Below are 14,450 nucleotides of genomic sequence, written 5' to 3'. Positions count from 1 at the left end.
GCTATAAGACTGTCTTACTCTGCCAGCAGATTTATACTTAGTTTTCTACAGGTTTCGCTTCTAGCTAGAAAAAGTAAATCCAGTCCTATGTAAACTGGTTATTATTTTTTCATGCAATTTCAGTGAATTTCTTGAGTCATATCAACTCTGTATAGTAAATGAGAGACATGAGTTTGAGTAGCCCATACAGGACAAAATGGAGACACACGAGCAAACTCTGAGTGGCATCAGATCTTTAAAACATGCTCTTGGCTGTGTGTTTAACCTGTTGACTCTGGAAATACAACCACAAGTATGTTATAGCCAGCAATGTACATGTTCCTACTTACATCAAAAGCTGTAAAGGACCGCAGAAAAAGGAAATGCTGTTTTCTCTTACAAGTTAGCAAAAACCAAGGTCATTAAAAGCCAGATCCTGCTAGCCTTTCTCATGTAAATTACCTAATTTGTACTGGGTATTTGCATGAGAAAAGAGGCAAAAGTACTTGTCTAAATAAAATCTTTTATTACCATTCTTCTAAAATAGCAAACAAACAAAAGGATGAAATAATAGTCAAACAATAAGAAGAATGTTAGCATGCGCCTGAATGGTTGAACTTTGTTTTTCAGAAGTGCCATATCAGTTTAACCAATAAACAAAACTAGGGCAGTTCAGCTTCATTGAAATAAATAAATACTTTGATCTTAAAATACACTGAAATTCATGTTGAAATACCATTCCCTGCATATTGCTTTACCCAACTAGACCATTCTCAAAAGTTATTTTTAAGGTCATTACCTTTCTTTTATGATGGGTTGTTGAAGCATCCATCTCTTCTTCTCCTATATTGTCTATCTGAGAAGTTGGACTACAGTTCATCCTCTCCTCTTCTTGCCTCTGAAGTCTGTCTGCTACAGCCTGGATTGCTTCTGTCCATTCTTCCCTATCATGAACAAGCCAACACCTCTATTAGAAACTCAAAAAATATATTGCATAGTTCATAAAGTTTTTAACATGCTACATTGCTTCAATGTTCAATTCTTCTGTTACACAGCAAAAGACTCATACTAATCAATCACTTCAATTTCCTTCCAAATCCTTCATTTTCTTAAAGGGGATGAAGTTGACCAGAAAGGACCATTATATCACTTCAAGAATTAGCAGCTTCTGATTCTGTAAGTATTTTACTAATGGAAACTTGAAAACACTTGTTCCAAGTATAATACACCTGTGAGCATAGGATGTCATCTCTTATGCAATAGTATCTCATAATAATACCTTGCTATTTTAAGAGGGTTTTTGGTATTCCCCCTCCCTTCAAGATATTTTCACAGGAAAAGAAAATATGATTTATTAAAACATATCATATGTTCAAGTCTTTGTCTCTCTCCTCCTAAAACTCAACTTACAGGCTTTTTTGCAAATTTCCCTCAAAAAAGGTGCTCAAAGATACTACATTCCTACAAGTATCTTAAAAACCTGTGGCTGCACTGAGATGCAGGCCCAGGTGATGGTTTCCACGGAGGGACAAGCAGGGCCAGCAGAGCAGCACAGACACACCAGGCAGCCCTTGAGCAGGTCACAGCCCCACACCAAGCACACTACCTGCTGCCTTTTGCTCAGCCAGAAAGGAATATGGGATGTTTTTGTGGTATTTACTACTGAATGCAGTGTGAGCTACTACACTGCACAGAAAAAAGACCGGGTGGAGACACAGTACCAAGGTAGAATAAAAAAAACCTCTAAGTGAAACAGCAGAAAAAACAAAGTTGTTGGTTATTTACTGATACAAAAAATGATAGCCAGATCATAGTACTGGTCTCAAAAGGACAGATGTCTACAGTGGGAAGATTCAGTGCATTTAATCATAGACAGACTATGGAAAATTTGAGTGCATTATCCCATATCTCCTACATGCATTAAAAATCTTTTTGGTGCATTAAAAAAGTTAATTCTTATGCATTTGTGAATGTTTACCGAAACAAGAAAAACTAATAAGCCAACATAAAATAAATTATAATAAGCATGCTGCTTTCTATGCCAAAAGAAAGGAGCACATTAGAAGGAGTAAGACAGCAAGGCTAGAATTATTTCAATCCAGGCTTTGGATGTTCAAAATTTAACACTTCAGAGACATATCATGACATAGTTTTGGCTTATTTGAACACACTCATCCCACCTACTCACAGGCAGCTCTTAATCTAGTTATGAGCTCAAATAATATTTTACAGAAGCCGACTTGAAAATCTTTAACTAACTGCTCAGAATGTCACAGTTCCAAGTGCTGATTGCTGTGCAGGCCCAGCAGAGACTCTGCTGAGGCTTCTGCACAAGGATTGTGAAAAAGAAAACAAGAATAAAACCCTCACCGTTCCTCTGGAGTGTCTACATGGAACGTCCTCTCTATGACAGTGGTCCACTGAAGACATCTGATAATGAATGTGTTCGGCTTTGGTCGCTCTGTTTTCATTAGCTGACATTCTAGACAAATACATGACATTGCCTTTTTTATATATTGCCAGTTAATGGGTGAAAAACAAAATCACTTAGATGAAATTCATTCAGCTTATGTGTCTCCATTCAGGATCTCTCCAGCACACAAGGAAATACAGAACAGCAATACAACCACAGGTTTGAACAAAAGGTAGTGGGTAACCATAAAGCAGGTGAAGAAAGCAGTCAGAGGCATCGACGGAACTCGTATCATTGTCCATATAAAAGTGCCATCTCCATTTGTTAACTTGGTCTGTGTTATGAGGCTAAGAAGAGTATTAGATCCTGGATTGCTATAGCATGCCAAGGAAACAGCAGTAGCCACTGGCATATTTTTCCATCTGCACCCAGCAGGAGGAATATGACATTTTCCCTTCAATGGTAACCATGTCACAATTACTGATAGTACTGTCACTTCAGGGGAAGGTTTATTATAAAATAGCCTAAGAAAATTCAGATGTTTAAATTAGTCTGATTATTAAATATAGAACAACCCCACACACATCACCAGTGGGGCTGCCCCAGGAAATCATCTAATTCTCTTTGTGCCCTAGGGCAGAATCAGATCTACCTATGCTATTTCTCCTAAGTATTTCTCTACACTCCTTTTAAAATCCCCAAAAAGTAGCAATTTCAAAACCCCTGTAAGTGAACTATTCTATTCAACTATAAAGAAATTAACTATTTTTAATGCTGTAAGATTTTTCCTAGGATTTAATGCAGCTCTTCCTATAATTTCAGCATACTGTTTGTTGTCCTTTTGACTAAATTACTTCATCTTTCCAGCAGCCGTCCCTTTTAGACCTTTGAACACTGCTTTATTCAGTCTTCTTTAAGTCAGTTCAATCCATGTGTCCCTCACCAGTTGTGCTTTCAGACCCAAGATCTTCCTTGTTCCACAACTCCAGACATATTACAGACCACCAGTTACTCCTTTGTGGCAAGACCACAACACTGGAGATTCAGGCAATGGTTCAGCATTGCTGTGTATCAGTTCTACGATGCTGCACCAAACATTACAGCTGCAAAACTCTGACAAACTAAAACTCCTTATTCATGCAAATACATTTAAACATTTTTGAGAAGCTAAGGTTACTCTGTCAAAAGTGTTACTCGTTTTCCTGCAGCTACCACAATGTAGACACAAACCATCACATCTCATGTCTGGAATATTATCACTTGTTCAAAGCTGATCCAGATCAAATGTGTGCTTGTGATCTAAAATGATTCATCAGGTTCACAAATCAATCAATAATGATATGGTAAATGAATTCCTGTTCACCTACAATCTGCTGTAACTTCTTTTTGATATAGCTACCACCTACCAGTTGACCCACACCTTTTACTTATGCAGCTTACTATTCTTTATTCCAGTTAATGTCAACGCTTTGCAGAAGTCATACGACATGTACCACTTAACAAGGCATGCTTTCCTTTCACAGAAATAAATAATTTTGGCTTGACATATTTTCTCTTGACAAATTCAGGATCCTGAAACCTCAGCTATCATCTACTGCAATTTTTTTATTTGAAAAAACAAAGACATGTGGAAGTAGATATGTCTATCAATAGTATTTTTTTCTGCAGCTTAGCAGAACACCTCAGAAGCTTGACAGACATAGGTATGAGAAACAAAAGGAATGAATGTTGTCCTGTGCACATGTGCATTCCTTGATAAACAAACTTATATATTCACCATACATCTATAAATTATTATGTAAGTCAGATTGCTCACTGTCAGGAACAGAGATGATTCCATTTAACAAACATTTCATTAAAAAAGAGAAACAGTAGTTTAACCTCATTGCTTACACATGCTCTGCTAGGTCTTAGATGAAATGAGAACTATCCTCAACATGTAGAAGAAAGATCTACAGCAGGATGGACACAGGAAGAGAGAGTTTAACACAAAGGCTGGAAGGGAAACAAGGCAGACAGAAGCATGATGAAGTAGAGCTGCTTAGGGTACCTAACCAGGGTTGTAGCTCAGTGCAATTACTCATGAGATCAAAGAAATCCCCATCCTCAGGTGTATGGCTGAAGTCCACCTACAATCACAGTGACAGTGAAGGGAGGGTTAACAGACTTTTTTTTTTTTAACTTCCTCAGCTGAATTTCCAAGGAACATGTGGGGCTACCTTCCTAGTAGAAGAGACTAGAAGCATTGTCTGCTCTAAGATTATCTCATCTTAGTCCTGACAAAACCATCCTCTCATCTTTAATCCTATCAATCATCTAGGATGAAATTTTCTTTACTGGGTGTCAGCCTAAAGCTGCACACTGCTGGAAAATGCTGCTTTTTGGAGAAGAGACTTAAAACTTGGCAAATCAAGACCTTTGATATCCTTTTAGTATTCCTGTGAAAATGTAAGGCATCTGGCCACACTACATGTGGGAGGGATAAGAGTGCAGTGGGAGGAGGGTAAAAAATTACACTAACAATTACTAAAGCATAAAATCATTGAAAGTCTAGGCACTGAGTATAATCCAGAGACTACAGCTATCTACTGCCTCTCCACAGGCTAAATTGAAAGCATTTCACTTATATTGATAATGCCTTACCTCTTCCTCAGACAGTATAACAAAGTACCTCACTGAGGCAAAATCCCATGTAGAAAGATGGCATACAGCAAGTTATTTACAGGAGAGCTGTTATGAACAAAAGACTAGGGAATAAAGGCAGGAAAGTAGTAATAGGACAGGAAAAAGACTGGAACCTGTATGAGAAAGAAAAGTATGGGGATAGCTAGAATATAGCCAAACTAGAGTACCTAATTTAGAGGAAGGAAGGTGAAAAAAGCTGTCAGAGAGAAACATGAGCTGACTGTGTTAGGACAGTCTGAAGGAAAAAAGGTAGAGACAAACCTGCAGAAAAATCTGTACCAACCAAGAAGCACATCCTCTCCAATGCCTCTGATGGAACTGAAGATTTTGAATTCCACCAATTATTTTCTCTTTGCCAATATATACAAATATGCATGCATTTAAATTGCATTATTTAAGCTTTCCAACTCACGTATGAAAAAAACTGAACTAATAGAATTATATCTGCTTATGTCCAAATGCTATGTATAATATGGTCTTCACCTATATATGCACAAAATATAATATATATAGTATATGTAATATATAGTATATAATATATAATAGACATGTAGTATATATAATAAACTATAAAAGCATAATAAATATATACATTGGTTTGTACTTTACGTAAATCTCTATTTAATATACTACTTTTATTATACTTTTTCAGTCAACCCTCAAAGCAATTATGCACATTATTAGCAAGAACAAAATATTTATTAACTTTATAAATAATAATAAAACATTATTACAAAAAATTATTCAGAGTTTTCATTACAGATTATTAATTAAATCAATGAAAGGTACTAAAAAAACCTTAATAATTTAAAATGGTACTGAAAAAAAAAACAAACCTCCAGACAAATAACCCCCAAAAATGCCATTTCACTATCACTGGAGGAAATTATTGGAAAATAAAATTTAACAAAACTTAATTAGCATTGGTAATATTCCATTACAAGTGGCTAAAGATTAGATTTCCTCATAGAAGGTTAAAATTGAATACATTCATATCCATCCCTTATGAAGTATAAAGGGTTTCAGGAAGAAGTGGAGGACCAGTGTCTTCCCAAAAGAGGTGTACTGCCCATTCTTTTCAAGTAGGTAAAAATAGCTTCAGTCTGCTGATATTTAGTAGTCCCACATGTTTCATGTGCTGCTGTATACAAATGTATGGGCTGAACAGGATAAAAACTTGTCTGTGAATATCTTTCACCTACTACTAGGGGAAAGAAATCTAGTAAGATGAATAAGTGCTGTAATACACAGTTACTGCTAATTACCAAAATATTTTTCTACTAATTAGTGGAAAAACCATAGTAGTTTAAGACTGAGTGAATAGTTTGGAAAATACAAAAGCACAGAAGAAAGAGTGAAACTGGCTACTGAGAGCTGGCTCCGAATGCTCGAGTGATAGTTGGGTCATTACCAAGAGTAGAGAACATTCTACCATAATGTCTTCAAGTTTGCTACTATACATAAACATATGTAATTAAAGGACTGAATCTCAACTCAAAACAGTTGGAAGTCTAAATTATCATTCAAAAAGATGAGTAAGCCAGTAAACAGACAGACTCAACTTTGTGTTCTTGTATGCTAGCCATCTACAACTTGGAATTACACATTTTATTCCTAAAGCTTTCTGTCTTCCTGGGATGAAACATCGGTCATGAGAACTTTTCCTTTAATATTAGAGGGGAGGAAATACCTTGGGGGAGAACACTTGTTCAAAGCAGCAAAGTACAAAAACAGTAACAGGGAATGACAACTCTGTTCCAACAAGTGCATAGCGCTCCTTTGGCCATTTTTGGATGTATACCGAAAACGGAAAAAAAATTAAATCAAAACAGTAAAAAGAAAAGCAATGAATGTTTCTCAATTATTGAAAGTATCCTTTTAAAAAACAAAACAAAATCAGGTACATACCAGAGGTTAACTTTTGTCTTCCTATCAACAACCAACCTGACAATTCTAAAATGCTAGACTATCTTTTTCAAATAACTGCTACTGTCTAAATTAAGTAGTTATGCTAGCTAAACTCTCCTGAGCAACTCTAACTACAAACTGTATTTCAAAACGTTCTGTTTACTTTACACCATTCTGAACCACAGATGACAAAGTTTGCTTGAAGCTGTAATTACTCTGCAAAGCTGGGAAGCCAATTAGAGGGCCTGAAACCTGCCAGTTCCAAAAAAAAAAAAAAAAAAAAGAGCGCAGATCATCTGTTCAGATTTTATTAAAAAGTTTAAAGTTTGAATTCTATAACTTTAACTGTATAACCACCAGCATTCTTTTCCTAAATGCAGTAATTCGGCATTAAAAAAAACAGAACACTAATACCATTTTATTATTTCATATATGAAAGGTTTCAACTTCAGCAGAATGTGTTGATATGGCTAGACAGGAATACTAAACATTCAAGCAGCCATAAAAAATTGTACTAAAAAATGAACAGAAGGTTGCATATCTGAGAAATTATTTCTAATACAGACAATACAGACTGAGTTTTAGCACAGAGGATAACTTCCCATGACTATCAAATTATATTAAAAAAAAGTAGTATAAGCCACTGCTTGCATTATTTATAATGTTTGCACTTTTTAACATACAGGGAGAGTGTTGTCTTTACACAGATCTGTATCTCTCTATGTATCTTTCTCTTTACATAATATTTTAACCTTGATTTCTTATTTTTCTCTTAGTCTTTCCTTTACAAGATAAACAATTTTGTCCCAACCTTTGCCTATTTAATTGCTAATCTAATTTTTCTTTCTCATATCAAAATCTAATGAATACACTCTTTACAAAGACCTTTTTCTGTTGTTGCTGCTCTGCACTCCAAATCCACACTTCTCTAGTGATCTTTTTTGTTAGAAAAATAGTAGACAACTAGAGAACTAATAAATCGTTTTCATAACACAGAGGCAGATACACAGATTTTTGTTCATAGACACATGAAAATCCAATTTTACATGTAGTAACAAACATATGTGTGTACCCATACACATACCTTAGCTTGGTCCCCTTTTGATTCTCCCAGTTGTTTACCCACTCCCTAAGAAAAATCTGCTTCTCTGAGGCTTTCCAAAAGGCTTTGTTACTTCTTACTACATTTTATTTAGGGGGAGTAACACCCTAAACTTAAATTTGGTCACACAGAGATTTATGTGAACAATTTAATATCTCTTTTATCCAAACAAATACAGGTTTACCCTAAAAATGCTATTCCCAAAACTATTCATAATAGATTGTTTTTGTCCATTGTTCACTTGACCACATCCCTCTCTTTTGGGCATTTCCCATTTTTTACCCAGCTCTATCATATCAAATATAGGTAGCTGTTCAACATTGTCTGTCCTCACAGCCTGCTGTCATCCTTGATATAATTTTTTATTCAGTATCAAAATGCCACCCATCTCTTTACTGTTACAATTTCATCATCAGTTCTCTAAAGAATTTCTAATTTCTCTCTGTTTGTCATATTAGTTCTCTTTAAAAGCCTCCTTAAAATTCTCCTTCACCATGCCTTTAAAAACAGGAGGGAGGAAAGGAGGGAGGAGGAAAGAAGGGAGATGAGAGTAAAAATCTAACCTTGACAATGGATTAGTTGTTGATGTGCTGAGACCACTGCCTGTACTACAGGCTAATACTGTCTCATAGTTTTCTCATACTCCTCCCATCTGTTTGCATCCATCTGCTGTCACTTGTTTTATATTTGGAATTTTAGTATTTTGGAGCAGGGACTGACTTTTTGTTCTGTATGGGTAAAAATCCCACTTCTGTGGGGCTTGGCTCATGGCAAGTACTTATATGTTCTTTGATAATATAACAAAAATATGAAAAAAAAACCCTGTAATTATATTCCTTGAAGATGTAAAAGATCAAACTTTGTGCAGTTCATCATGCTGCAAAGTCTTTTATTTCCAATACTTCAAAAAGTACCAAAGTAGCATCTATGTCTTCGTGCCACTACAACCAGTTTGTCACATGTCCCTTCATGCAAAGAGGGAGAATGAAAATAGAAGATTTCTGCGTGGGTTTTGCCTGGGCTTTACTTTGTTTTAATGGAAGACAGTACAATTATTTGTCCTTCTCTGTCTTTCATGCAAACACCCCAGTTTTATTTAAGCAGCTGGGTATATCACACTGGCATAAAAACTTTCAGGTCTAGCTACAAACTTCTAAGTCAAAAGGACAGAATACCAACTATATCACTTAGAAAGCATTCATAAAGCAATTTTAAAGCCTCCCAAACACTTCTCCATCCAACAGATATGGACATATTTCCTATACACAAGAGATTTGAGTTTGAATTTCCAGAGATGTATTTGCAAGTGCAGTATATAACATGTACATTGACTTTTTCTCTCAACAAGTGTTTTCAGTATTGAATGAACATTACTTATTCAATTCTACTATAACTACTTTGGAATCAAACTCACACTGTAATTATAAGTACAGTTATATCTTATCTCTGGGTTCATGTAATCCAGTATGGTAACAAATTTTTAAAAATGGACTTAAATCTCATTGAAAAGTTATTTCTGGAGTTGCACACAAGGTCGTGTCTAACGCTGAAGTATTTTGATACATTAATTAATCTCACTTATAATAACAGACATACATATTTTCCTACACATTTCTTTAAAAAATTTCTTCAGAATTCTTTAAATTATTCCCCCAAAACCTTTCAATTTTCCTGCTTTGAAGATTTTTAGATCCTAAAAATAAAAAAATCTTGTCTCTGGCCCACTGAAAAGTTAAGACTAGGAAAAAGTATCACAGATTCTCCATTTAGAATAGCCAAGGTTCTTGATAATCCCTTCCACAGAGAAAATAAAAATAAAATAAAGTTTAAAAAAGGTTACCTTTTCATGGTAATAATATAGTAATAAACTGCTTTTTATTTTTAAGGACAATAAAAAAGGGTAGCTGTACCAGAGTGCTTAGAAAGCATTATCTTTCAAGACAGGAAAAAAGTTCCAGGTGACATCATTTTTGGCCAAGGTTCAAAGGATACTGTGAAGGGATACAGCTCTTCCCAATTATTCCCCATGTAAAGATCAAAATGAAGGCAAAGGGCCAATTCTTAGAGACACTTCATCCCAAATGTGCTGTGTGATTACCTACACACTCGCTGCGCCTGTGAGAAGTTGGGGTTTTTTTAAATCAGTGAAGTCACAAATCTTCCTCAAGTAGAACTGAAGTAGAACTCTTCCCCACTCTGCTTTCCCAAATAATGATGACAATCAAAGTGGTTTACATAAAGCAGCGTTTATTCCACTTAGACAGCAGTGGGCCCGTTGCAAACAGCATTATGAGGCCATGCTGGATTTTTTTGAGGGGGTGGGAGGGCATTGAGGAAATACATCCTGTTACCCAGAGTATTAGTTTTGTTCTCAAAGAAGCATAATGGCGTTTTAAAAGACAGGACTTTTTTATCAGGCCTTTGCCTGTACAGAGAAGTCATACCAACTGAATCCAAAATTATTTTTAAACTGGTTCTGACTGCATAAATGCCTAAGCAAAAGCAATTTAAATTAACATATTTTATTTTGCAGTTGAAGTGGGCTAGGAATGCACACCCACTCAGTTACCATGACTCAGTCAATCAAGAGTATCTGTACAAGCTACAGCAGTTTGATTACTTGCAACTGCTCCTCTCTACCTGAAAAGAGCTGAACTGATTTTGAACCAGACAATTCCAGTAAGCTCACACCTCTGAATTTACCCCTGAAAACCAGCATCACCCGGTTTTAAGTTTTCACAATGAACTTCCCACCCATGTAATTACACCGCCTTCATTTATCTTCAAGTGCACGGTAAGATACCACGGCAGAGCTCTGTGTGAGTCTCAGTGTCAAGGCATGAGCATGAAGGAACTAACAGCCTACTTCAAATACACAGCTCTCACAACTCCCATTTTGTTTTGTGAGGTATAAAATAAGCTGGCTCCACAGGAGAGGAGCCAGTGATTCCTACACACTATTCAGTAGCAACAAATCTGGCTGATTTGTTCACCCTGCAACAGCTCCAAGATGCAGCGCAGGGTGCCCACGGCTGCCTTCCCTGTGCACCCAAAGTTGGGAGCGTTGTAGCCACAGGGGGATGAAGTCCATCCAGGACACCTAAGGCCAACATGTGTCCTTCCCCAGGGCTCAGCTCCACACAGCCCCACTCTGCCATACCCTTCACTCGACTGTGTTTCATCTTCAGTGCTCCAAGGAAGAGAGATCCCTCATCTCCATTACAAGCCCACATGGATCCCCTGCCTTTTGGGTGGCTGGCAATGGACTGAAGCACATGTGTGCTGCCTCAGTCTCTCCCTCTCCAAGTGAAGAGGCTACCTGTTTACACACACACTTCCAAATGCCTTCCCCTAACATTTCCTGCCAGAACTACCCAAGGAAAAGGCCTCTGAACACTCCATTCTTATGACAAAACATTCCTCAATGAGAAAGCTCTATTAGCAAACACGTATTTATCACTGGAAGCACTTTTAGCAGTCTGTAAAATAAATTCATTCTCTCCAGCCTTCTCCTCATTCCCAATGGAATTCACAGATGACAAAAGACCAAAGAAAGAGAAATGCTTAGGTGTGGAACTTTGAAGTTATCATGGAAGGAAACAGGGAGCCACACTAGGGGAAATTATACTGTGCCTGGGAAAGAGCTTTACTTTTGCAATGTAAAGCTGATGTCACAGGTGTGGAAGGCAGGGGACACTGGTGGGAAAGCATCTGCACGATGGAAGTAACCAGCTTGACAGAGCTGCTCACGAAAGTTTTAAACTACACAACAAGAATCATACAAAGTAGAACTGTAGAACAAAGTAGAACTGAATGTTCAACTCCAACAGTGCTACGAAAATAATACCACAGCCTTGGCCTTTTCTGCTTAAATAACAAATTGCAAGCAAGAGCCAAAGATGTCTATCATTTGGAGAGCAAAAAGTAGACTGAGACCACACTCTCACTTTACAGATAGCTACAAAGATTACATGAAGATAGGACTGTAAAGACATATCTTTAAGTCCCTGCCAACCTAATCAAGATGGTATTAACAGTGATCTCACACTCCATCTGCCTGGCTAGTAATTTATGAAAAACGTACTTCACTATTACAGGAAAAATATGCTGCGCTGCTTGTGGCCACAAACCTACTGCAGCAGCTCAGGAACTCTTGGATCAGAGGCCATGAGACCAGTTCTTGACATTTACCAGGTACTTCCCATGAGATGTGATCCATTCATACAGCAATTTTGTTTGTTTATTTGCCCTACTGATGATCTCATCTTCAGACAGATAAAAGAGATGATAAAAAACTTACAGTCCCTTGCAATTTAGAGTGTAATACCATCCTGGTTTGCTTTTCATCCTGTGAATTCTACACAGGCACTCCACTTAATTTCATGAGATTCTTTTGATGAGTGTTACATCTCCCTATTCTTGCACTGATCAGCCAACATTGCTGATAAAATTACGCCTTTTCCTGTCAGAAAAACAGAAAAAGTCATGCTTACCAAAACTGGATTTTTTCAATTAATATTGCATGCTTTAGCTTACACAGCCTAAAAATCAGACCTATGAGACTTGCTAGTTGAAGAAAGGATTTTTTTTTTTTTGGTGGGGGGGTGGTGGGGGTGGTGATGGCGTCATTTTGGAAAACAATGTGAAATCTTTCAATTTCTATCAAGGCAAAGTTCAGGGGCAGCATTCTAATATCAGAATTACATAACAGAACCTCTGGGAACCAAAAAAACCCTAACCAAAACCAGTACCAGCACACTGGTAATTATGCTATAATAACTGCTAATTATGCATTTCTTTGCTTAGCAGAACTACCATTTGGATCACCCTTGCAGTTGCTGCAGCGAGGGAAGACAGAATATGCAGTGAAGAACATGGTAAAGCAGGACAAAAAAGCCCACTGTACTTCTAGAAATTGTCTTTCTGCTGCAAACCAGGGACCAAATATCTAGAAAAAATATTACCTGCTAAAAAAGAGTAGTTAGAATATGCAGAGCAATAACCAAGGAATGAATAATGGCCTATGATTTAGCCAATTCCTACTCATATGAACAACTTTAAGACATCACTGCTTTTATGCTGAATACCAACAAGGAAGAATAAGCCTCTAGTGCTATTAGATGGTTTGCACAATCAGCATCATTTTCTATTGCAATCAGAATATGTAAAGTTTTCCTCTTCTAGCTGTGAGATAAGACATGGGCATGGAGCACAAGATTATTTTCTTACCAAATAAAACACTCAAATTACTTTGTATACACAAAGGCTGTCAGTCTCAAGCACAATTTTATCAAGAAAATAGGAAAATTCAGTCTCAGTAGTACTTGTTCCATCTTCAGCAGTGAAGAGGAAGGGAACTCTTTCCCTAAGGACAAATGCTCTTGTGGTGGCTCCTATACTCCTCCATAAAACTAAACACTGCCACTTTTTGTATTGCAGTACACTTAGGACAATTTTGAAAGAAATTGGGTAAATTCTCTACTGTTCCTCTGAATGTTTCTAGCTGTGATATTTGCAACTCAGAGAGATTTTTTTTTCCCCTTTAATTTTTCTCCTCAAATACTTTCATTTCTGTCCAGAAACATTCACCAATCTCACTCTGACTGATCAAAAACTCTACAAATTTGTCTTTTAGAAACATTCTTGGAAAACACGCAATCTTCACTTTATCCAACAGATACACACTTTGTGGCTTTGTTAATATATGCAAATTGTCTGATTGCTTGAAATTACTCATTAACCAGGCTGGAGAGCTGATTACCTGATTATCCAAGAGAAAAATAACTTAGCATGATTTTGTGTCATTTGAAAGTCTAGATAATTTTCTAATTAATTTGAGTTTTCAAGTGAATTCAGAGATACTAATGAAAAACAGAGAAGAGGTCAGCGATCTAAATAAAGGTAACTTTCCAGGAATTTTCTTCTTACAGCAATCATTTGTCAAATGTCATTGTTATTTAGAGACACTTCAGACACACACATAAAAAATGAGAACTTAAACATCTAAAAAACATTTGAAATGGTTCTTCCATGCTACTGTAAATACATCTTGTAGAGCTGGATGTAAGATTAGTGGTGCATTAGTATGGCACATGGCACTAAACTTGCAGTGTTACCAATAAATTCTGAATTATACACGAAGCAATATGTAGCAGATAATCTGTCAATATGCTGAGAGAATAATAAATACTGGAAATACATACTTGCCACTGAAAAGTTGTTGAGTGGATATGGCAGATCCACATCCTGGGGCTTCTCCTTATAGCCTATGAAAGAGCCATCTGTCTTTAGCAGGAAGTATCTTGGCCGCCAGTTTTTTATATATTCTCCTAAAGGAGAAGAAAAAAAAGTTCATTAACACTG

At 36.7% G+C, this 14,450-nt stretch overlaps 1 protein-coding gene across 2 annotated transcripts in view; it reads right to left on the bottom strand.

Annotated features, from left to right (window-relative positions):
* The window catches only part of AKT3 (AKT serine/threonine kinase 3), a 151,316-nt gene that overhangs the window by 58,898 nt on the left and 77,968 nt on the right, over positions 1-14,450 (bottom strand). For both annotated transcript variants that reach the window (XM_084201782.1, XM_084201783.1), the window contains exons 3-5: positions 14,291-14,416; positions 2,350-2,461; positions 779-923 (exon numbers count right to left, since the gene is read on the bottom strand). In XM_084201782.1, the coding sequence (XP_084057908.1) occupies positions 779-923; positions 2,350-2,461; positions 14,291-14,416 (383 nt within the window). The remainder of the gene's footprint in view (positions 1-778; positions 924-2,349; positions 2,462-14,290; positions 14,417-14,450) is intronic.

Source organism: Fringilla coelebs, assembly GCF_963513975.1.
Source record: "Fringilla coelebs genome assembly, chromosome: 3".
Lineage (NCBI taxonomy): Eukaryota > Metazoa > Chordata > Aves > Passeriformes > Fringillidae > Fringilla > Fringilla coelebs.
This window is presented reverse-complemented; position numbering and strand designations above follow the sequence as displayed.